This window comes from Neomonachus schauinslandi, chromosome 4 (assembly GCF_002201575.2).
Source record: "Neomonachus schauinslandi chromosome 4, ASM220157v2, whole genome shotgun sequence".
NCBI classification, from domain to species: domain Eukaryota; kingdom Metazoa; phylum Chordata; class Mammalia; order Carnivora; family Phocidae; genus Neomonachus; species Neomonachus schauinslandi.
The window spans coordinates 83,127,299-83,153,255 of record NC_058406.1 but is presented as its reverse complement, the minus strand read 5'-3'; the positions used below and the strand labels follow the sequence as shown (position 1 = coordinate 83,153,255).

Here is a 25,957-nt window from a genome sequence, read left to right as displayed (position 1 = left end):
GAGCTACCCAGGCGCCCCAGAATTTTCATCTTCTATGTATGAAGTCAATAGATGGCTCTGAAATTGGTATATGAAGAAATAGCAATATAAGCATATTTCTGGAAATAAAACAAGGAGAAAGAGTTAAAATAGTTGTGTCAGTTTCTTAGATCCAGGTGACAGGATTCTGCCAGGCATGTTTAAGTAAGAGGGGATCTTAGTTCATAGAACAAGTCCTGGAACTGTACCACAGAACTGGCCTGGGAAGGGGGCTGCTATGGCTGCCCCTAGAACCAGCTGCATCCACTGAGGTCAGGAAACTCAATCTGCTAAAACTAACCCCAGAATATATTGCCTCTGCTGTACTTACACCAGCAAAAATGGACTCTAGCCACCCAGCTGATTTCCTCACATTCTTTGCTTCTAAATCAAAGTACATGAACCTTACTCATATTCCCCAATTCTGTAGCAAGGGAGGCTGGGATTTTCCCCCTAATTCTACTTTGGTAAAGTGGGGTTCACTAATGGGGGGTTGTCAAACTATGGAGAGGGCACTATATAGTGTCTTGTCTCTTCCTTCTCTCACATGCTATGTCCCCAAATCACTGAAATTCTGTCTAAAATCCTTCATAAATGGTTCGTAAATCTGTTCACTTTTTTCTACTTTCCCTGCCATTTCTCTAGAGTAAGTCACTTCAACAGTTTCTCAGTTGGTCTCACTTTGTATGGTATTGCCTCAGAGCATGGGAAATAAGAAGCTAGAAGAGGGAAAGAGAGAGCCTTGGGATTTGTGGGTTTTCTAGAAATACTACCAAATTAAAATTTAATTGTAGACAGTGCCAAAGGCAGAAATACATCTAAATTGTTTCCAAAGAGACAAATTAGTACTTTTCTTAACCAGAACAAAACTCCCCCCTGCACCTTCAGGTTGCCTTATGAACCTATTCAGGAAAGCCATGTGGTGTGGGGTGGTGCAAACTCTCTGGACAGGGAGGTTAGAGTTCATGTTCTGTGACCTTCTTTACTCTTTCTATGGTCTTGAGCAGCCCCATAGCTCTCTGAGCTAATTTGTTATAGAAGCATTAAAGAATTTCTATGGAATAATCAGGCATTTAAAAACACTAAAATTGCCAAAGTGTCCAAGTGACTAAACAAATTATGATCCACCTACACACCAAAATGCTATGTAGTCATTAAAAAGAATGATATAACTCTAAATATACTAATATGAAACAATTTCCAATATAATCTGAGTGGAGAAAACACAGTATAGAAAAATACATGTAGTATGCTAGCATTGTGTATGTCTGTGCATGTCACTGTGTGTGTGCTTTTAATGGATATAGGCATATTTATGTTTGTAAATTCACAGACCATCTTTGGAAGGGCGCACAAAAAGTGGCAATAGTGATTGCCTTCAGATAGGAGAACTAAATGGCTGGAGGCGGGGTTAGGTGGGGATTCAGTATCTTTTGAATTTTGTTCTTTGTACTTATATTACCAATTCAAAGACTAAATACAGGGGCACCTACATGGCTCAGTTGGTTGAGCATCTGACTCTTCATCTCAGCTCAGGTCTTGATCTCAGGATTGTGAGTTCAAGCCCCATGTTGGGCTCCATGCAGGGTGTGAGGCCTACCTAAAATAAATAAATAAATAAAATGTATAGCATTAAAAAACAAAAGACAAAAAACCAAAAAATAAATGCAAAATTTTTTAAAGAACCTGGAATTAACTCCTATCTATGAAGGCTGAAGAGATAAAGAATGAGAGAGAATTAAATTTGAGGCCTGGGTGCAGCAGGAGCTTGGAGCTTCTCTGTTACCCGTGCTTATCTATATCTTCACTTTTCTTATTTTGTGAAGCATTTTACCTTTAGTTTAAATATTTACAGATCTATGGTTTACCAAGTAGGGTTTTTGTTATGCCATAAAAAAATTCTCATATTTTCAAGTTTCTCTGCTTGGAATAGATGCTTCTATTAAATATGCAAAATGTGTAAGTCATGAAAAGTAGAAGGACTTTCAATAGGAGGTTTTTTTTTTCAGGAGTCTAGAACTAGTTATGCCTGAGAGTTTTATAATGCTTGTACGCAGCATTTGCAGTGGGCAGAATGCATGCACATACGTTATCTATCACTTGATCCTTTGCACAGGAGCTCCATGTGATACTTGCTATTCTCAGCTTTGTCCAAGATCTAAAATTAGAACTAGGCTAACATTACATTTCACTTGATTACAAGTCTGACCGAGGATTTTAATCATCCCGGAGCCACACTGAAAACAATTCTCCCTGAAATCCTCTCTCAGCTGGTAGTCACTAACTTTGGGCATGTTAGCTTCTGCATCCACTGACAGTGGTAAGTGTTTTTCAAAAACATTTTTTCCCCATTCTTCACATAGAAAAAGGTTGCTGATGATGACTTCACTATGTCTGAATTTGCTGGAATGTATAACTGAATTTGGAATTGAATTTAAAAGTCTCTTGTGGGGTTTCATAGTCATGCGTGTAATTGTTTTCCTCTGAAATACTGATTTCCCTCAAAGTTAAGAAGTATTTTTTTGTTTGTTTGTTTTTGGGTTTGTTGGGGTTTCTTTTTTCCTTTCTTTCTTTTGCCTTCGGAAAGCAGACTCTCGGGGGTATGTCCTTGCCAAACTGTGTGCTTTTCTGTTATCTAATCAAGGTAGAGAACACAATTCTGTGTTGGAGGTAGAAATATATATATATCATTATTGACTTGTTTTCCTCGAAGGGAAATTGGTCACTGTTATAGGAAAGCTGATGGCTGAATGAAGTTCAGTGGCAAACTGAGGAACCCAATGAGCATATGAATGGTTATGTATGTTTTAAAACATACACATTTACATGTAAATACTTGGGATTTTAAAAAATGTTTTATTATGTGATAAACACTTCAAACTTGCTAGAATCTGAGACAATAAATTGTAGGTTGACTGTGATGTCCCCAGCGGTTTGGATTATCAGCATATGTATCCCAAGTTTTCTTGATGGCAAAAAGAACTTGCAGTCCATTTCTGTGGAAACTGTGCATGCTTTGCTTAAAAATAGAGACCGTTTCCTACTAATTTTCTGCATTGGCAATTAATTATATATCCATCCTAACATTTTGAACATTTTTGTCCTCTGTAATAGCGTTATTCTGCCACCCCCTCTCTGTCTCTGTCTCTCTCCCACACTGCATACTTTTAAGGAAATCAATACTTTAGAGAAGATTAATAATGAAAAGCAATATTCTCTACCCCATTTCTCTCTATCACTCTAGAAGTAAGCATTTTAACCATTTCAGGATTTAGTCTTCGGTGGTTATCTCCATAGTTCCTGTTTTGTTTTGTATTTTTTCAAAGGTGGTTATTATTCTTATCAACTTTAGGCATTATCTATGGAACTTCATTGTGAAAGATGATGCTTTAGTTCACTTACACCTCCATAGAGTTATATCCTTATTTTTAGTTTCTCCCTTGATTTCCTTTATAACTTGAAACAAATGCTTCAATATCTAGTTCTCATTCCATAAAATACAGTGTCTATGACTCCCCACTTTGAAGATGTGGCTACTAGTGTTCTTTCCTTCTACTTCCCCATGTCCTTCTTCCACATTCTATTAAAGTATTTATATTTTCGGGGCGCCTGGGTGGCTCAGTCATTAAGCGTCTGCCTTCGGCTCAGCTCATGATCCCGGGGTCCTGGGATCGAGCCCCGCATCGGGCTCCCTGCTCCGCGGGAAGCCTGCTTCTCCCTCTCCCACTCCCACTGCTTGTGTTCCCTCTCTCGCTGTGTGTCTCTCTCTGTCAAATAGATAAAATCTTTAAAAAAAATAAATAATTTATATTTTCAAGATGTATTATACTTATTACATTCTGTTCTTTAGCCATAAATAAGTTGTTCTTGCTTTTTTATAGGTTGATTTATTTAAAAAGTTGATTTCCATCACTCAAAAAGAAACTCTGCACTTTAGCTGTCACTCCCTCTTTCCCCCTCTGGAAAGCCCCTGGATATCACTAATCTACCGTTTTTTCTCTATGGATCTACCTATTTGGGACATTTCATATAAATGGGATCATACGTGGTCTTTTGTGTCTGGCTTCGTTCACTTAGCACACTTCATTCAAAGTTTATCCATGATATAGCATGTATCAGTACTTACTCCTTTTTATGGCTGAATAATATTCCATTGTATGGATATACCACATTTTGTTTATCCATTTGTCAGTTGACAGCCAGTTGTTTCCACTTTTTGGCTATTGTGAATAATGCTACTTCAACATTCAGGTAGAAATTTTTGTGTGAACATATGTTTTTATTTCTCTTGGGTATAGATCTAGGTGTGAATCTTTTTCTATTTTATACTTCCTATTTTTTCCTATTTTTATGCTAGGAATGCCTCTTACAAACAATACGCAGGATTTTTGTTTTTTATTTGGACAATCTTTGTGTATTAACTTGCAGCATTTAGTAAAATCAGGAAAGTATAAGTTTGTGACCATAATGAGATTTTATGCAGTAGTTTGTTAGAAGGATGTACATCAATGGAGACCCTTATACAGTTGTAGTAAGAGTACAAGTGGGCACAATGACTTTGGAAAACAATTTGGCTCTATCTTATAAGTTTGAACATTCACATATATTATGATCCAGCAGTTCTAGTTCTAGGTATAGACCCAATAGAGGCAATACCATTTGAGCACCATGAAGATGAGGAGAAGAATTTTGGAAATAATATTGCTCATAATAGCAAAACTCTGGTACCCAAATACCCATATTCATTGGGACAGAAAAATTAAATTATGCCATAGTCATACATTTTGGAGATCATGGCATGTCAGTATATGAAATGTTTTACTTTATGGAGCTATATAATTTCCCACGATATGGATGTACTATAATTTACTGATCAAAAGTTATATTGTGGGATGCCTGAGTGGCTCAGTCATTTAAGTGTCTGCCTTCGGCTCAGGTCATGATTCCAGGGTCCTGAGATCGAGTCCCACATTGGGCTCCCTGCTTGGCCGGGAGCCTGCTTCTCCCTCTCCCTCTGCCTGCTGCTCCCCCTGCTTGTGCTCACTCTCTCTGACAAATAAAATCTTTAAAAAAAAAAGTTATATTTTTTCCAGTCTTTTGCTTCTATGAAAAACATTGCAGTGAATAACTTTATAATATGTAATTTTAAGATTGAAAATATTTGCAACATAAATTCCTATGAGTATGAATGTACATTTATAAGACTGATGGACATTACCAAATTTCTCTCCATTGAGAAGAACAAATACTACCACCTTTAGTGTATGAGAGCACCTGTTTCCCTACACTGTTGCAAATTTCACTTCTTCTTTTCCAAACTTTATACCTTTCTATTTACTTCCTTTGCCTTGTAGCCATTCCAGTATAATGTTGAATAGTTGTGATTGTGGACATCTTTGACTTCCTGAATTTGGGAAGAAATAATTCAATTAATTGTGAGTCAAATTCTTTCACTATTACCAATACAATTTGATGAGAAATCAGTACAATTATTTGTAAGGCAAATAACATTCCATCAAATGGATCTACCATAATTTACATAACCATTCCCCTATTTGTACTGTCCTTTCCTTTTTGAGATTCAGGTCACAATCCTCAGTATTACACCTGCCCATTTACGATTTATTTTACAAGAGCAAATAATCCCAGTATACTGCCAGTTAACCAAATTCCAGCCTATGCGTATAGCATCTAGATTAAGTAGATAGCCCCAAATGCTGGTCTTAAATGTATATATCCATTATTTAATCATTTTCCTAAACTGGACATGTAAACTAGTTGCAGTTTTTCATTATTGTTAATTACATAGTAGCAAAGGAAGTAGACTTGGCTTCACTTTCCACCTCTGTCACATACTAGACATGAGACCTTGAACAAATTGCCTATCTTTTTTAAGGCTCAATTTTTCATCTGTACATTACACACAATAAAAGCACCCATGGTAGGGTGCCTGGGTGGCTCAGTGGGTTAAGTGTCTGCCTTCGGCTCAGGTCATGATCCTGGGGTCCTGGGATCGAGCCCTACATCGGGCTCCCTGCTCAGTGGGAAGCCTGCTTCTCCCTTTCCCACTCCCCCTTGTGTTCCCTCTCTCGCTGTCTCTCTCTGTCAAATAAATAAAAAAAATCTTTAAAGAAAAAAAACGCATCCATGGCATAGTATTTTTATGAGGATTATTAAGTGAGAGATGATATGTAAAGTGTATAAAAATAGTCTTGGCAACATGGAAAGTGTTCAATAAATATAAGCTATTATGATCATTTCTGGATTCAATGACCATTCTGAAACACGTTTTTTTCTCCGCTACAATTAGGTCCTTTTTGAGATGGCATCTGTGATTCAGCTATTCAGAATCTAATGAAGTTGGTGACTCTGTGACAATGTGGAGAAATCATGTCAGAAAATGCAGTTTGTACTGGGGCTGTCAGTGCTGTGAAGGAAGTTTGGGAAGAAAGAATAAAGAAACACAATGAAGACCTGAAGCGAGAGAAGGAATTTCAACAGAAGTATGCTTTAACATGTTTGTTATTTTGATTTAGTGAAAATTCAGAATATCATCATTATAGAAAAGAGCACTTATTAAATGCCTTATTGTTGAATTTGATATTTTTATTTACTGAAAACTCAAAATATAACTAAAGGATACACCCGATTTAATTACGTATGGCTATGTGAGGGTGGCCGCAAAAAATACAAGTGTCTGTATGTGAAAATAGTAGTTATCTTCAGGCCCTCATAGGAGTCTGTTCAACATTCCTCAAAGTTTGATTAGTGTCTTTTAGTCCACTTTTCAGTGATTGCTCGTTCAGTATTATATCCTGTAGATACTAAAGCAACATCTGGCAATAGAAGGTACTAGAGATTCTCACCTACTTGAACAGCTGTGAGTTTCAGCCAGGGTCCCTGTGGGTCGCCTGATTCCTTGATTTGGGCTATACTTAAATAGTTTGGCTCTCATTTCCTCTGCCTTCTTGATATCTCCCTATTTTCCTGATTGGATGTCTCCAAAGCATTCTATTAATCTTGCAAGAAGAGCCACTTTCCTTATGGATCCCTATGATTCTCATTCATCAGGTCTCTTTCTAAATATTAAATTGTCTTTTTGTCTTGCAACATATATAAATATTGGACCATTAATAATGTTATATGTCAATTATATCTCAATGGAAAAAATGCTCCTGTGTCAGTTAACAAGTACCATAAAATTCAACTAAGAATGGTTTAAGGACTAGGGAAGTCCTGAAGCAAGGCAATCCCAAAGCCTGAACAGCTTTAAAGACTCGGTTTCTTTTTATCACCTTCTACTGCTAATCTCAGTGTGTCAGTTTGGTCCTCAGGTTCCCTCTGTGAGTGTCACAGGATGGCTGGTCCACTTCCAGGCATCACAGCTAGGCATCATTATGTTATCAGAAGAGTGGAAATGATTTCTGTTTCTTCAAGAATGAGGAAGCCTTTCTGGGCGCTTTAGGAAACCTCTCCCTCAGCTCTCATTGACCAGAACTGGGTCATTTGGACTCCCTTAATCCAGTCCCCTTCTAGGGGAATGAGACTGTATGATTGGTTTAAACAAATTAAGATTTATACCTGCGTTACTTGGGGGAAGTACAAATGCTTGAAAATAACAGCTATTCTCCCAGTAAAGAAGAGGGGGAAAGGTTCTTAATCAGCAATTATTTTGTGTCTGCTCTCTGTAAAAACAAAAATCTGGATGGGGAGGGACCATTCTTTCCAACCAAAGCCAATAAAAAGGATAATGATGCTGACACTGAAGAGGGTAGCAGCCATTTATTGTGCACTTACTGTTTACTAGGCACTCTGCTAAGTGCTTTATTTGTACTATCTCATTTAATCCTCTCAACACACTGAAACAGAGTGTCTTGATGAGGATTATTTTGCATTATGAGAGAAGGAAAACTAAAATAATGTTTTCTTTTTAAAAAATTTTTAAAAAGATTTATTTATTTGAGAGAGAGTGGGGAGGGGGGTGAGGGACAGAGGAAGAGGGAGGAAGAGAATCCCAAGCAGACTCCTCGCTGAGCAGGGAGCCGGATGCAGGGCTTGATCTCACAACTCTAAGGTCATGGCCTGAGCTGAAATTGAGAGTCAGATGCATAACTGACTGAGCAACGCCAGTGTCCCCAAAATAATATTTTCTAAACAAGATATGTTAACTTTTTTGGATATTTGATCTGGGGCTGGAATAGCACTCCACCGAGTCAAATACTCAGGCTTTTATCTTGTTGCTCAACTGTGCATGGCTTCCATTCCTAAAGTCACTTAATGGCCCCAAATGATACACCAACTGCAGCCAACATATTTGATCCCAGCTAGCAGGAAGTTGCACCCACTCCTACTTCTGCTAACATCCCAGTTATATGAATCATATCTAACTCCAAGGGAGGATGACTAAATGAAGTCTTCAGCCCAGTTAAATTTAGAGGCTCTATTATTGAGGAAGAAAAGGAGTATCAGTCTCTGCCACACATGAGTGTTCATTTTCTCCCTTTTAAAGATGGAAAACCTGAGGGATAGGCCTAAGTAACTTGTCAAAGATCACACTGCTAATAAATGTGGAACTGGTATTCATACCTACGCAGTCTGATTCAGGAGGCATAATATTCACCTTAGGTCTTTCCCTAGATTGGTCCTCTATATATAAAGCTACTCTTATGAAATCTATTATGTTTGTATTCTATAGTTATGATAAACTTGACTTCAGAGGACTCTTAATAAATCCTATCCCTTTTTTAAACAGTGGGCAGGGCAGGAATCCTGACTTGCTTCTAAACTCCTGAACTTCACCTATTACACATGTTTAGTTAAGAACCATTTAATTGGGGGGCACCTGGGTGGCTCAGTCGTTAAGCGTCTGCCTTCAGCTCAGGTCATGATCCCAGGGTCCTGGGATCGAGTCCCACATCGGGCTCCCTGCTTGGCAGGAAGCCTGCTTCTCGATCTCCCACTCCCCCTGCTTGTGTTCCTGCTCTCGCTATCTCTCTCTCTCTGTCAAATAAATAAATAAAATCTTTAAAAAAAAAAAAGAACCATTTAATTGGGGCACCTGGGTGGCTCAGTCAGTTGGGCATCCGACTCTTGATTTTGGCGCAGGTCATGATCTTAGAGTTATGGGATCTAGTCCCTCATCGACTCTGCTTGAGATTCTCCCTCTCCCTCTGCCCTCCCCTGCCCCTCATGCATGCGCTCTCTCTAATAAATAAATAAATAAATAAATAAATAAATAAATAAATAAAATCTTTAAAAAGAAAAGAATAATTTCAGCAGCTTCACGTTCTCTCTCTACAAAATAGGCAAGGGATAGAAAAGGTTAAGGATGTAAACTAATGCTGCTTTTCTTGGCTAAATGTGGCTAAAGATTTATTTCAAAAAGCCTAAAGTTTAAACAGAAATTGACCCCATTGTCTTTTGATGCCAAGCTGTCTTGAAGAAATCAAACACTTGGGTAAGAGTTGGTGTGGCAAAATCTGGGAAAGCCTTTAGACTATAATAAGAGGGTTTCATAGGAGGTAGAAAATTTCTATTTAAAATTGAAAGAACATCAAGCTTAGACTAAATAATGGATGAATTACAGAACACTAGAGCTGGAAGAGACCTTAGACATTATTTAATCCAAACCCCATTGTAATGGCAAGGCCCACAGAGGTGGTATGAATTGCCCATGGTCACCAAGTTAAGTGATGCATTCGGACTTAGATCATAGAAATTTAGATCCAGAAAGAATTTAAGAATCATTATAGAGATGGAAAGATACTAGTTGAGTAATAGTTAGCCTCACTCTAAACTCATTAAGGACAGAGCTTTTTGCATGCACAATGTGCAGCATAGCATTTGGCATATAATGGTTGCTTGATGAATTCTTTAAGTAAAAGTTTAGGGAATAAGACATCTAATTGCACTTGTCATTAAATCTTGTTCTGAAATACATAGATCTTTTTGGCAAGTGACTATTCAAATTAATTAAACCTATGTTCTTTGATAACTGCTTATATTTCTTTATTATGTATCATTCTAAGAGGCTAAAATTGCAAAGATTTCAATTCTAAACTTATTCTTTCTCATTTCTCATACATTAAAAACTTTATAGTGTAGAAATAAAAAAAAAACTTTTGCAACCTTATACTGGTCATTTTCATAGCTTGATATTATTCTTATGTATGTTTTCAGTGAACCAAAAATCAATAGGAATGTGTTTCAGAATGACAAAGGTTTTATGCATTTTTATATCTGAAAAATGAAATCTGAATAAAATTGGAATATAATCATATAACTTAACTCTGAAGTTGAACTGTATTATTTGCAAGTCATTATAAAGTTATTAACTATCTATGGATTAGATGTCTAATAAATGCAAGTTGAAAGGACAGTGAGATACCACTTCACGCTCACTAGGATGGCTATGATTCGAACCATGGACAATAACAAAAGTAGACAAGGATATGGAGAAATCAGAAGCCTCACGTGCTGCTGGAGGGAAGGTAAAATGGTAGAAGCAATTTGGACACAGTTTAGTAGTTCCTAAAAAAAAAAAAGTTAAAAATAGAGTTATAATAGGATGCAGCAATTCTTCTCCTAGGACTATACCCAAAATAAAGGAAAACATATGTCTGCATAAAAACTTGTTCACAAATGTTCATAGTAGCATTATTCATAATAGCCAATAAGTGGGATTAACCCAAATGTCCATCAGCTGATGAACAGATAAACAAAATGTGGTATATTCATGCAATGGAAGATGATTCTTCTATAAAAAGGAATATAGTACTGAAACATGTTACAGCATGGGTAAACTCTGAATAAACTTACACTACGTGGAAAGACCACATACTGTATGAATATGAAATGAAATATGAAATGTCCAGAATAGGCAAATTCATAGAGATAGAAAGATCAGTGGTTACCAGGGGCTGGGAAAGGGAGGAATGGGTGTGGCTTTTTATTTTATTTTTTAAAGTTTTTAATTTAATTCCAGTTAGTTAACATACAGTGTTTTATTAGTTTACGGTGTACAATATAGTGATTCATCAATTCCTTACAACGCGCAGTGCTCATCACAAGCGCACTCCTTAATCCCCATCATCTATTTAACCCATCTCCCACCCATCTCCCCTCTGGTAAGCATCGGTTTGTTCTCTGTGGTTAAGAGTCTGTTTCTTGGTTTGCCTCTTTCTCTCTCTCCCCATCCCTTTGCACATTTGTTTCTTAAATTCCACATATGAGTGAAATCATATGCTATTTGTCTTTCTCTGACTTATTTCGCTTAGCATAATATTCTCTAGCTCCATCCACATTGCTGCAAATGGCATGATTTCATTCTTTTTTATGGCTAATATCCCATATGTGTGTGTGTGTGTATATATACACACATATGTTTATGCATATACATATATATGCATCTGTATATATACATACATGTATATGTGTGTATGTATATGTATTACCACATCCTCTTTATCCATTCATCAGTTGATGGACACTTGGGCTGTTTCCAAAATTTGGCTGTTGTAGATAATGCTGCCCTTTGACTGGTATTTTGTATTTCTTGGGTAAATACTTAGTAGAGCAATTGCTGGATTGTAGGGTAGCTCTATTTTTAACTTTTTGAGGAAACTCCATACTGTTTTCTAGAGTGGCTGCACCAGTTTGCACTGGGTGTGGGAGTTTTTTTGAATGATGAAAATGTTTTGGATCTGATAGTGGTGATAGTTGAGCCAACTCTGTGAAAATATCCAAAACCATTGAATTGTATACTCTAAAAGGATTATTTTATGCTATGTGAATTATGTATAACTCAATAAAGCTATTAGTTAAATCTATGGAGTTATGACACTTTTCAAAACTTAAATATAGGGCTTTATGATTCGAATCATATTTATAAATCTTACAAAACTTCTTTTCTGATTTCTAGATACTATCGATCAAATGTTTTTTTTTTTTTAAGATTTTTATTTTATTTATTTGACAGAGAGAGAGAATGAGAGAGAGGGAACACAAGCAGGGGGAGTGGGAGAGGGAGAAACAGGCTTCCCACCAAGCAGGGAGCCCGATGTGGGGTTCAATCCCCTGAGCCGAAGGCAGACGCTTAACGACTGAGCCACCCGGGTGCCCCGATCAAATGGTTGTTTTTGACGGATCACTTTTTATATAAAAGTGAATGCTACCTATGTATGTTGTTACTGGCGAACTAAAATGTCTGCTCTCTTAGGCTAGTGCAGATCTGGGAAGAACGAGTACGCTTAAGCAAGCTAAAAGAAAAGGTCATCAGGGAAAATGGAAGAGTCATTTTGAAGATAGAGAAAGAGGAATGGAAGGTAAGCTTCATATAAGTAATATTTGATTTTCTGTATTTTATGTTTTGTGGGAGAGTTGAGAAAATGATTCTGAGACTGTGTGATTAAGTCCAGAATAGTTAGAAATTCTAATGTTAATAATACACCAAATGAATTTGGGCAACATGAACAACTGAAAAGAAATATAACTTCACATTTTTTTGGTAAAAACTCAGTCAGTTTTCTTCAACTCTGCCTAAACATAAGTCATTTGCATTTTTTCTCCTACTAATCCGACTAGTAAGCAACTTCTCATTTCCATAAAAAAGATGACCATCTGCCTAACAAAAATCATATAGCTTTTCCAAAACAAATGCCCAGGTAAAAGTCCACAAAATGGAATAGGATATTCATTTTTTTCGAGGGCTACTACCTGATTCATACTCTCTCTCATAAATACACACACACACACACAGAGTTTGCCTAATTACATTAGGCATGCTCTAATTTTTATAAGGGTATCTATACCTTGGGTCAGTGTTTGTTTTCATACATGTAGGTATAGTTAGCTAGCAGGTTATTTTCTCTTTGGGCTATTTTAGGTTGAAAGGGAAAAGCTGTAAAGTTCAGAAAGGTTGAAACTCTTAAAATCTTTATAAAAAAAATCTGTAGGGGCGCCTGGGTGGCTCAGTTGGTTAAGCCACTGCCTTCGGCTCAGGTCATGATCCTGGAGTCCCTGGATCAAGTCCCGCATCGGGCTCCCTGCTCGGCAGGGAGTCTGCTTCTCCCTTTGACCCTCCCGACCCTCCCCCCTCTCATGTGCTCTCTCTCTCTCAAATAAATAAATAAAAATCTTTAAAAAAAAAATCTGTAAAAAACTTACAAAATATTTCAAAGAGAAATTTGAATTATTGACTAAAATGATTTTTTCTCTAACCACCACATTCTCATTTTCAACTATATATGTTCTCTAAAAAAGCCTAATACAACAATATATTTAGGACATTGTTATATGGGTGTGCACTATTGACCAAAATACATTATCTTTGTTTATTCTGATTGGGGTTTGAAGGTTTAGTACCTGTACCCCCAAAGTAAAGTTCTTAAAACTTAGAAGTAACACAAAGCACTTGGAAATATAACCCATTAAGGAAAAAATATTCCAAAGTTCTTTTACAAATCAAGTAATATCGCTACAATTATACTTCAGTATGACATGATACTAAAATAATTTAAGTAATATAGTAATTCTGTCATTTCTTTTACTTGAGTTTAGACCCTCCCTTCTTCTCTACTGAAATTGAATCAGCTACAGGAATGGCAACTTCATAGAACTGGTTTATTGAAAATTCCTGAATTCATTGGAAGATTCCAGAACCTCATTGTATTAGATTTATCTCGAAACACAATTTCAGAGATACCTCGAGGAATTGGTAAGGAAGATTGCTTTTATTCCCGGGTTTTTTACTGAGAATTTTTTTGATACATGGAATAATGTAGCCCCGAGTCTTGAGAAAATTGTAGACATCTAAATTGAAGCTTCCAGAGGACCCAAGTTTCTGGAATTTACAGAAGTGATTCAAGATAAGATTTCAAGGCAAGGAAAGTCCCTTGGGAAACACTGTATAGATTCTGGAAACAATGTGTCTTGTTCAGTTAATCCTCCTAGAAGAGAACAGGTTGAAGGCAAGAAAGAAAGATTCCTTGGATGAGAAAAAAAATCCCTAAATGGAAAATTGGCCATGATATAGGAGATAAAACAAGATGAAAAAAAAAAAACACCATATTTTTTGCTTATAGCACTGATAAACCTCCTATCTTTAGAAGGGATAGGACACACACTGGGAAAAGGGAAGAACCTGGGAAGTTTGATTTGCCAGTACGAAACTGGCAAGTAAGTTATGCTGTAATAAATAACTGAAAACATTATTTTATATCCATCTGCTCTCTATCGTGTATTATTTTTTTGTAGGACTTCTCACTAAACTTAAGGAGCTGATTCTTAGTTACAACAAAATCAAGACTGTCCCCAGGGAAATAAGTCATTGTGCCAGCTTGGAGAAACTAGAACTTGCTGTAAACAGAGACATCTGTGATCTTCCGCAAGAGGTCCGAAAGACATAAATGTCTATGACTTATTGTCCACCTAATACTGGTTTACTTCTCAGCTGTGTGATTGCCAAAAATAACACTAATGAAGAAGTGCTATAGATTTTATTTCAGAAAATATTTAGTGATTATCATTTCCTATTATAACACATATTTTTAATTAGAGAAATATCTATTTAGCATAAAAGATGCAGTACTGACATCATTTGTGATCTCCTTGAAGGCCAGAGTAAGAGTCTTATTTATTTCTATCTCCAGAATTGAAGGCACAGCCTAAGTTGTAGTTGTAACTTAATAAATGCTTAGTGAATAAATGATTATCACAAAGCACAGACAATGTGGTGATGGAAAAACTCTTTTTACTAGTTGGTGTTTATAGAGTGATCAGTTTTTTAAATAGGTGAAGTGGTAAGAAATTAATTCTTCAGTTTCAGAAAAGTGTTTCTTTGCTAGTTTCTTAGGCTCTGCTGAGTAAAAGAAAGCAATGGGTTTGCAAAGCCTTCAAATTTTGATTTGGTATGATGACTTGTTATTAGTAAAACCAAGCTGATCATAGTGATAGAGACACTTTCAAACATCCTTCAAACATATTTAATGATCTTACAATCAGCAAAGAAAATTTCCAAGGTATTGACTTTGCAAGATGAAAGTTAAGAAACATAATTAAAACTCAAAACAAAATAGACTATTCCTTTCTCCCATTCTCCACTATTTTTGGTGAGAATATCACTTTTTTTCCCACACCAGTAAATATGTCACCAATTGTTGCTCTTGCAAGTAAAACATAGTTTCTACATTTATATCTATTTTTTTTTAAAGATTTATTTATTTATTTGAGAGAGCGAGAATGAGAGCGAGTACATGAGAGGGGGTAGGGTCAGAGGGAGAAGCAGGCTCCTCGCTGAGCAGGGAGCCCGATGTGGGACTCAATCCTGGGACTCCAAGATCATGACCTGAGCCGAAGGCAGTTGCTTAACCAACTGAACCACCCAGGCGCCCCCAAATAAAAATACTAAATTTTGTTTATGAAAACATATAATAGTAATTACAGAGAAATATTTAAAAACATGTATTTATGTATAGTAATGAAAACAAGAAAACATGCACAGGAATAATAAATACCAAATTCAGGAGAGGGGTTCCCTCTGGAAAGGAAGAAGGGAGGAACACATAGGAGGCAGTCATAGCAATATATATATATATATATATATATATTTTTTTTTTTTTTTTTTTTTTAAGATTTATTTATTTGAGAGACAGAGTGAGTGGAGGAAGGGGCAGAGGGAGAGAATCCCAAGCAGACTCCCTGCTGAGTGTGGAGCCCGACGGCAGGGGTGGGGTGGGGTGGACATCTCACCACCCATGAGATCAGGACCTGAGCCAAAACCAAATCGCTTAGCCGACTAAGCCACCCAGGTGCCCCTGAATACATTTTCTTTCTTAAGCTGAGCACACTGGTGTTGGGATATCATTCTTAATAAACTTTTATTGATGTTTTCATTGAGAAAATAGAATTACCAAACAGTAAATGCTATGACTGAGATAGCATATGTAAAATATCAGGCACAAAAAAGAAGGTTCAATAAAGAGAAGTATTATTTTGAAGTTTGGGTTTTCCCATATAAATCTCAAATGCAGGATGAAAGGAAAATACAAGCAAACACAAGCAGGTTCTATAAGTGCTGGAACTTGGGTATTTGGAAGATCAATTTTCTTTGAATAGATGAGCTTTCTATAAGTTTTTCATTTCTCTGGAGGTTATTTAGCTTTATTTTTATTTCAAAGTTATTGTGGACGATGACTAAAAAAAAGCCCAAGCATAATGTGAACATTCCTTGATGTGAAAAAGCGCTACTAATGTGAGTGTTCTAAGAGTTTACATTGTGGACATCCATTTTGAAAAAGCTTGCTTGCCTTTTCAGCTCAGCAATTTGTTAAAGCTTACGCACCTTGATTTGAGTATGAACAATTTTACTACAATCCCTCTGGCTGTGTTGAACATGCCTGCTCTTGAATGGCTCGACATGGGGAGCAACAGACTTGCACAACTTCCTGATACCATAGAAAGGTAAATATATAATTTTCTGTGCTATTAACAGATGTGTTGAAGTCATCCATCATAAATAACAAAGGGGACCCCAAGCATAATCAATCACAAGAGACCCATGAGGTACTAAATATGCTACTTTTTAACAATATTTTCATTTACTTAAGTATAAGGGCTTTGGGAGAGAAAAACTGGCTCTCTGACTTCAACATGCTGACACGAATATGCCACACAGTAACAACATTACTTTGTGCATGCCAGGCCCTCTGTGGGCTTTACAAATGGATGAAAACTAATGTAGAGATGTAAATTGCTCAAGATCACAGTGTTAAGTGTGAACCTAGGCAGCCTGGCCCACAGTCCATGCTGTTAACCATTATGCATACTTGTCTTACCCAAATAGGCATACTCATAGTTTCTTATTTTTCTCCTAACACTCTAGTTCAGACTAGATAACATTTATAGCTGTTCTTTAAGAACTCCTATGAGAATAGTGAAGAATTCTAAAATATGTTGGTTTCCTTTCTACTACTACATGCTGAGAAGTGTACTGTAGGGATTAACCCTCCAATGCAGTTTCCCTAATAATCAGGGAACGTGAAGTCGGTTAACTCAACTGGTACACTGGTTAAAGGAGATGTTATGAAAGATGACATTTGTTTCATTTTAGGTTAATAAGAACCAGGGTTTTCATATTATGTATGATTAATCACAGAAATCTTTTAATTCATCAGAATGCAGAGTCTACATACATTATGGCTGCAACGGAATGAAATAACGTGCTTGCCAGAAACAATCAGCAATATGAAAAATCTGGGTACTCTTGTACTCAGCAACAATAAACTGCAAGATATTCCAGTGTGCATGGAAGAGATGACCAATCTGAGGTAAAAGTTGTAGACACAAAACTGACATGTTCCTTTCTGGCTGCAGAACAAGGTAATATAGAGAAATTGTTATTAATGGATTTGAGTTCTCATTCATATGAATGAATACATTTAAAAATTTTTCCAACTTTGCAATTCTATAATTTATAAGTAGGATTCATATAATACTGGCCAAAATTATTCAAGAAAGAATTCTTGAAACAAAAGCCATACCGGGATTATGGGCTTTCAGGAATGCCCTCAGTTGGTGACATTTTTATGAAAATCGTCTTTGGAACTGCTAACAAACCTCATCTACAAATAAAAACCAAAGGCATAAAAATAGTGCTTATTTTCCTTCTAAATGACTACAGTGGACACAGGCAATTATGTTACAGATAGAATAAATACAACTTTTTACTAAGTTAATTACTCTCAGAACTCCCTCAAGTGTTCCTTCCAAAATTTAATTTCCTGACAGAGAATGTAAGAGAATTCACATCAAATCCCACAACTTCCATAACAAAATCATTCATTCACCTATTCAGCAACTGCTGAGTCCTGTACTTGATGAAGGTACAGTGATGTATAAGACACAAGTCTATAAAATATGCAGAAACTTCACCATATTAAATACATGCTAGGGACTAATAGTTGCTTCTATAAGCTTTGAAAATGAGTTGTCTAAAACTAGTGTTTTTTTTCTTCTGGAAAAGAAACTTAAAAGATTCTTAGGATTTACTACATTTCACCAAAATGTTATTGAAACCAGTTTAAAAAAAAAGTAATTTAGTGTATTATCATTTGATCTTTCCTCAGAAAAAGAAATGTACACTTCTATGGCATCTATAAAAATATTGTTTTTTGGTGAACTGCTAGGTTTGTCAACTTCAGAGACAACCCATTGAAACTGGAAGTAACACTTCCTCCCAGTGAAAGCATAGATGAAGAAGAGGAACGGGAATTATTTGGCCTTCAGTTTATGCATGCATATATACAGGAGTCCCGGAGAAGAGCAGGTATGGCATTTTTATATAACACATGTCAAATATTTGGTAGAGGAATGTGTGTATATATATAGATTCCTTTATAGATTTCTCATTCCATCTTACCTTTTCTGTCAAATTTTGTCTTTTGGTCAATATTGTTGGAGGAAAAAAAGAGTGAAATTCCAATCTGTTCACAATTTTGATAAAGGCTTAGAGAGAAATTGTGAAGATACTGAAAGTTTTTCAAGTGGTGACAGGAAATAAATTTCTTTGGCCAAGTACCTGAAGCACAACCAAGGGAAGAAAGATGTGATTTTTTAAAAAGATTTTATTTATTCATTTGAGAGCGAGCGAGCACAAGCTGGGGGCTGGGTGGGGGGGGCGGGGGAGAGGGAGAGGGAGAAGCAGAGTTCCCACTGAGCAGGGAGCCTGACACGGGGCTTAATCCCAAGACCTTGAGATCATGACCTGAGCCGAAGGCAGACACTTAACCATCTGAGCCACCCAGGTGCCCCTGAAGATGTGATTCTTAAAGCTTCACTACCTCATTCTATCAGTTTGTCATATATTTCAGTGTACTCATGAACACTACCTTCCCTGTCATTTCCTCTTTTTCTATAATCCACAAATAGCAACACAATATTTTGCCTAGGAATGAAAAATATTAAGAGAACAGATTTTTAACCAATAGTTAAAATGTGAGGTTTTGATATATAGATTTCAATCACTCAGTCTCAATTAAGAATTAAACCACTTTTTCAGTAAAGGAAAGCCTTTAACTTAAACCAAGATTATAAGAGGCCAAAGAGACAATTCTATTAAGAAAAACAATGAAACAATAGTATAGTAATAGAAATCATTTTATAATGCACTAAAACATGAAGAGTTTTTGAATCAAAAGGTCAGATTTAATTTATCTTCTAAGATAGCTGCTTTGGAGAATGAGTATAATCCAAGCAAACAAATGGCAGTGTTTTAGCTAGAAGGAATCATTTTTACCAACATCCAGTGGCAGATATTAGGAAATGGTCATCTAATCTGTGGTAGCAAGTCACAGAAACAATAGCATGGAAAATAGATTGGAGGACGACAAGTAAAGTTAGTTTGGGGCCTAGTTCAGGGTATAAATACATAAAAAACAGGTAGTAGATAGAATTGGTGATTGAATGATGGGAAATGAGAGGACTAAGATTAATCTGTTTTTGGTTAGAGCAACCGGATGGATGGTGATGCTGAGATGAGGTGGTAGAAGTGGAAGATAAGGAAATTTGACATAGTTGTGGGACATGTGGGAAGAGGTAGTTGTGTAGGTGAATTTGAAAGTTCAAGAAGGGGTTTGCTGTCCCTATAAAATTTGGCAGGTCAAGGAATAGCAATATACATATCCCACACAGTTACTTTTTTATGATATCTTAAGGGAAGTAAACAAGGTTGGGGAAAACAAGAATCTTGACCTATTCCTTGTTGAAGGGTAAGCTTATCCGCCCATAAAATACTTGGTACCATTGTCAGAAACATCATGAAGCTAAATGGGCACAGGACTATTATCAGTATAACTATTGCGTGTATGTGTATGTTTTGTGAAACATAGTTGAGATTATGCCTGTTGTAGAATATTTTTTATTCCTGGGCATAAATTGTTGAATGATGCAAAACAGATTGTATGACACCAATTAGCATTGCCTGACCCAGTAAAATCACGGAAATTATTGAATGATGTATATTACCCTTTATTTATGTTCTCTTGATTGGGCAGCATGAGTAATTAACTTTAGAAATAATCAAACTACCTTACTTTAATAATATTTGACATGGAACTTATAAAAAGAGAAAAAAGGTTACAACTTAAGCAGAGATAATTAAACCAAGTTTGCCTATTGTCATTAAAAATAGATTTGTGAATTAGAATTATTAACGTATTTATTGAGTACTTACACTGTGCTTGGAGCTGTTTTAAGCATTTTACATGTGTTATCTCATTTGTTACAAAACCTTGTGAGGTAGGTAGTATTATTATTATCTTCATCATCCTCATTTTAAAAAGGGGAATCGAGGCACAAAGAGATTAAGTAGTGGCCAAGGTCATACACTAAGGTGGTAGGGCAGGATCTGAACCTACGCAGTCTCATAAAACACAGGAGATTAAAGCACAAAAGCAGGAACTAAAAATGGGCTAGGCTTCTATTTTATAATTCATGTACTCATAGATCTATTTATAGGATAAAAAAGTTACCTAAGAATATCATTATAGTACCTAAAATTATTAATTCTGATCTTTGTCTTGGCAAAGGTACCAATGATTAAGACAATTTTTACAAATAAAGACAGAAATAAATGAAGGATAACATGAAGACAGTTAACAGTCCTTACCATATGTTTGGATTAATATTTGCTTGTGCATAGAAACTGCTTATGAGTTAAATAAGGCCTAAGTGTGAGGTGGTTTTGGTTTCATTATCTAATTTCCATTTTATTCCAAATTATTTTCTCAAACAGGGGAGAATATACTTATAGTTGTGCTTATATGTACAAAAATGTCCTTTTAAAAGATATGATACCTAATTAACTTCAGAAGTTATTTGCAAATTTCAATTTAATTTGTGAATGAGGCTTATAAGTTATCTTTTTGGAAGTTCGAACTAGATAATTATTCAATTAAAAAAATGAAGTGAAACAGTTCATTTCCCTTGAAAACTATCTCTTCACTTTTGCTGTTTGTCATGGATAAATTCAGAAATACATAAATACATGTATGGCTCTGGAAATCTGAAGGTGAATTCATTAATTGATTATGAACATCTCTGAATTTCTTTGCATTAGGAGAAACAAATCACAATAGATTATCCTTTCCAGATTGGAATGGGCCAAAAAAAATCCATATATAAGCCAAGTTCTCAGACTTGCCTTTGTTACAAATGGACAACTGATCATACATCTTGAACTTGAGAAGTAAAAAGTACTAAATAAATTTCCAAAATTAATACAAATAAGAAAGCTAATGTGCTAGTTGTGTATTGATGTGTTATGTGTGTTTCAGATAACCAAGTCAACTGTTCAACTACTTTACCAATCTCTATAAATACTGATGGATAATATAACTCAAGATGCCCTGCTGAAGAGAATTACTTTGAGAATTTGGTGAATTTGCTAACATTTGGACTTCTAAGTAAAACCAAAGCTATAACCGAAGTTCAATGAGGCCACAACATTTTTTAAAGTTCATATCTCTGCTACGTAAAGTATATTTTATGAATATAAAAATACAATTAAAAAAATTTTTTTTGGTGGAAGACAGATGTTCACAATTTCTTTTCCATTAAGCAGTTGTTTCTGGTGATGAAGAATGATTTGGTAAAGCAGTTAACAATACATTTTCCAAAGATACCAGAGGATCTGTATAATACTGTAAAGCAGGACTGAATCCTTTCTGCTGTAAATACTCGACTCGGCCTTGGTCAATCAGCAATTTACAAAGATGCCCTATTTTCTTCTTTTCTTCAACAGTAAGGAACCTAAACCGAATAATCACAAAACATCGTTAAAATTTGTAAAAGTTTACAAAAAATTATTTTAGTCACTTCTATTTATTTATTTATTTATTTATTTATTTTTTAAAAATATTTTATTTATTTGCGAGAGACACAATGAGAGACAGAGAGCATGAGAGGGGGAGGGTCAGAGGGAGAAGCAGACTCCCCGCCGAGCAGGGAGCCCGACGCGGGACTCGATCCCGGGACTCCAGGATCGTGACCTGAGCCGAAGGCAGTCGCTTAACGGACTGAGCCACCCAGGCGCCCCACTTCTATTTATTGATAAGTTCCTAACTAACCTGCAATATACTAGGTGCTATGTCCCATGCTTCCAAGATATGTTTTATTTTTGCCACAATAAAAGTGTATTTCAATGTATTCTAAAATTGGATGGTAAAATGCATGTTCATGGACAGATTTTTGGGGACATTTATCTAAAAAGAAAGTCCAGCAATAACAAAACATTTCTGCCCCGGTGTCGTGCATTTCCAAGTAGTCACTTACCCAGGGACACTCTCGGTGCTTTCATCCGTGATTCTGCATCCCCCGTCATCATGCTCTTCACTGTCACCATTCTGCTTATCTTTTCTCTTTGTGGTAAGATTGGAGGCTTCCAAAGATGTTTTTCGCATCCCACAAGTCGCCCAACTACTCATTCGCTGGAAGTAGTGGAATTCCACTGCTCCAAGGCCTAGAGCCCTGAAATACTCTTTGCCCACATAATGTCTCCAATCACACCTGTGGTGACAACAGAGTGCAATAACAATGCCAGCCACAGGGCTCCACTTCTCTGGGACATTTTTCTCATTTCCTTCCTTGGCCAAAGTGTTAATTTCTTTCTCTGTTTTATCATTCTTTATGCGTTTGGCTAAAGGTTCTTCATTCCTTTCCTCACAACTGGCAGCATAGGTTTCAACCAAACATCGTAATGCAAGATCTGCAAACACAATTATGTGGCCCCCCCCAAACCACATCATCTTTAAAAATAAGTATTTTTTTACATTTATTCAGCAGTATGGTTTCTAAAATCCCAACAACAAAAACCTGCTTAGCTTTATACTTGTAATAACTCTTCCATGAATTATCAATTTTGTTCATATTTGCTGTTTTCTCATTAGCATCTCATTTTCTCTAATGATTTATTCTACTTCCCCAAACAACTGGCTGAAGCTTAAGGTCTACAGTCTGTAAAAACTTTAGTCCAACTACTCAACTTGGCTCTCATTTCTCCTACTCTAGCTGAGGAAAGGACTTGTATAGAAAAAAATCATTGATCTACACTTACATGCCAGGGAAGTTTTGAGTTTAAGAAACCCAAAGAAAAGAAAGAATAGAGGGGAAAGGCATCTGCTTAGACTGATGTTAGGCGTCAGTCCTGAAACATATGATGTTCACAGCAAATCCTGATGAGCTGAAGAGCTGATAAGAGGGAGTCATTCTGTGGGAAGTAGGCCTCACTGAGCAGGCTTACAGTATTTATGCATTCATTCAGCAATTAGTTACTGAATGCCTTTCACGTGCAAGCTTTGCAAATGTAACGATGATTATACACATAAACTTCGAGGTGGATGTACTCCACATTAAAAAGAAAAATTTAAACTTAAAAGCTAAACAAGTAGATTTTTTGATGACTATGACTATTTCCCAGTGAAGACTGCTCTATGGTTGACAATATTTGGAAGACCCCAAATATATACTGTAAAAATGGTATTTCCTATCTGATTAGACCAGCATGCTGTGCCTAGTCAATCAAAAACATATATATTTTAAAATTTTATTACCCTAAGATGTCACCAGTGACTATTAAATGACTTAATATTTCACTAGTAAATTTAATTCAATATATGAGTTGAAGTCAATAAACACTGGGAGAAAGGAATAGCTAATCTACTATTTCATAAGCTATTGTTTTCTGACAAAATATATTCAGTCAGTTTTATTTATATTTGACTTAAGTAAATGATTTTCAGAAACATGAATAACCAGAAAAATTATTAAAAGAATGAAGTAATTTTAGAATCAGAAGGAGCTTTAACAATCTATTTTAACCCCTCCTTTTACAAAGAACTTAAAGGACAACGTGACATACCAAAGAAAGGGACCAGGAAACACAGCAAATTGGTGGTCAAGATCATTCATTCATTCGCTCAAATGCTTACTGTTTCTATTATATGCCAACCAAAGTGTTAGCACACTCCCCTGTGCTCAACAAATTCACAGCAAAGTGGGAGAATTAGAATTATATAATAAAAAATAATTAAAATACCGTAAGGTAGCTATGCGGATGCAATTATGATAAACACTAAGAAAATTAGAAACTGACAGGGTATAGTACATGGGAAAAGTACACAGGGTTTCAGTTTGCTGACCAGCAGAGCTGCAGGCAGGAAGCGGCAAAGGCTGGAAAGCACAGGCCAGACTGACAGCCGGTCCTCCTGGTAAAGAGCTTGGACTTTACGCTGTAAGTATTAGGAACTACTGCAAAGTTTTAAAGGGAAAGACATATTAGCTGTGTAGCCAAGGGGTCTAAATATTAGTAATTAAAGAACAGGTAGTGGAAGGAGACCATGAGAGAAAGGGCATAGATGTAGAAGAACCAGGAAAGAAGAATGTCACAATAGAGAAGGAAACTGAATTTCAAGAAGGGCAAGCAACTGGAGTGCCTGGCTGGCTCAAGCTGAAGAGTGTGCAACTCTTGACCTCGGAGTCCTGAGTTCAAGCCCCACTTTGGGTGTAGAGGTTACTTAATTTAAAAAAAAGGGGCAAGCAACTGCAGCAGAGATTTTTCAGTAAGATAACAATAGAGTGATGAAGGGAGAATTCACACAGTGAATCAAGAGGGGAAAGTGTGTGGAACAATGAAAAACAGCCAATATAGATTACACTTCTGAGAAACTTGGGTCAGAGAGGTAAGAGTAAATGAGTGTGCTTTTTTCCCCTCCCCAGGACAGAACTGGCTTATGCCAGAAGGCTCTTATGAGGGTCAAATGAGATAAGGTACATGAATGTCATCTTAAAAACTATGAAGGACAACATAAATATACAATACTCAAAGCCATTTCCCAGCCAAACTGAATAATGTCTATGGAGGCTCCGAGTTCCCTGTATGGGAGATGATGAAACCAATAGGAGCCAGGAAGATGTAACAATAGTTAACATTCACTGTGCACTAATATGTGCTAGACACTTACATGTAACCTGGTAAATTATGTTATCCCTGTTTTACAGATGAGATAACCAAAGCTCAGAAAGGTTAAGTAATTTGCCAAGGTTACACAGCACAGCTGAATTCCGGACTATCCAATTTCAAAGCCCATGCTCTTTCTACCTTACCATGCTACACCTGACAGATGGACGTGCTAAGATAAGACATCTTAGGTATTTTTTTTTTTAAGATTTTTTATTTATTTATTTGACAGAGAGAGACACAGTGAGAGAGGGAACACAAGCGGGGGGAGTGGGAGAGGGAGAAGCAGGCTTCCCGCCGAGCAGGGAGCCCTATGCAGGGCTCAATCCCAGGACCCTGAGATCATGACCTGAGCCGAAGGCAGACGCTTAACGACTGAGCCACCCAGGCGCCCCCATCTTAGGTTTTTTTATCTGACATTTCTTTTTTCATTTTCCTCAGAATCCTGGTACGTAATCATCTTCTAGTGGGAGAGGTTTCAGAGTCCTTCCCACGCAACTTCTTGAAAAAATCAGTAGCTTTTGGGGTAAAATCATAGAGTTTCCATAAAGGATTTGTTTCCTTTTTGGTTGAAATATAACCCAAAAAGCTTTTAGTCTCATATGACTCAGTATTTACACATAACACTCTTTTTTTTTTTTTTTTTTTGAAGATTTTATCTATTTACTTGAGAGAGAGAGCACGAGAGGGGGGGGGAGGGTCAGAGGGAGCAGCAGACTCCCTGCTGAGCAGGGAGCCCGATGTGGGACTCGATCCCGGGACTCCAGGATCATGACCTGAGCTAAAGGCAGTTGCTTAACCAACTGAGCCACCCAGGTGCCCCTACACATAACACTCTTAATTCATCCTGCAAAATGGCCAAAATAAGCAGATAAAAAAACTATATATCTGATCTAACACAGGGCCAGTGCTATGATAAAGATTAATCAG

At 36.6% G+C, this 25,957-nt stretch overlaps 2 protein-coding genes across 3 annotated transcripts in view; one reads left to right on the top strand and one right to left on the bottom strand.

Moving 5' to 3' along the window:
• Positions 1 to 6,354: 6,354 nt before the first annotated feature.
• LRRC39 (leucine rich repeat containing 39) lies at positions 6,355 to 21,403 on the top strand. 2 transcript variants are annotated; one of them, XM_021690070.1, is made up of 8 exons: positions 6,355 to 6,521; positions 12,236 to 12,341; positions 13,576 to 13,732; positions 14,272 to 14,408; positions 16,331 to 16,476; positions 17,190 to 17,342; positions 18,201 to 18,340; positions 21,348 to 21,403. In XM_021690070.1, the coding sequence occupies exons 1-8, from the start codon at positions 6,409 to 6,411 to the stop codon at positions 21,401 to 21,403; spliced, it is 1,008 nt and encodes a 335-aa protein (XP_021545745.1). In that variant the 5' UTR covers positions 6,355 to 6,408. The 2 variants fall into 2 exon arrangements, with proteins under 2 accessions (XP_021545745.1, XP_021545746.1); XM_021690071.1 differs by lacking the exon at positions 21,348 to 21,403 and adding an exon at positions 21,017 to 21,038 and having other exon boundaries at positions 18,201 to 18,347.
• Positions 19,960 to 25,957, bottom strand: part of TRMT13 (tRNA methyltransferase 13 homolog) — a 22,918-nt gene continuing 16,920 nt past the window's right edge. Inside the window, exons 10-11 of the mRNA XM_021690072.2 lie at positions 22,345 to 22,777; positions 19,960 to 21,822 (exon numbers count right to left, since the gene is read on the bottom strand). Coding sequence (XP_021545747.1) covers positions 21,627 to 21,822; positions 22,345 to 22,777 — 629 coding nt within the window. The 3' untranslated portion in view covers positions 19,960 to 21,626. The remainder of the gene's footprint in view (positions 21,823 to 22,344; positions 22,778 to 25,957) is intronic.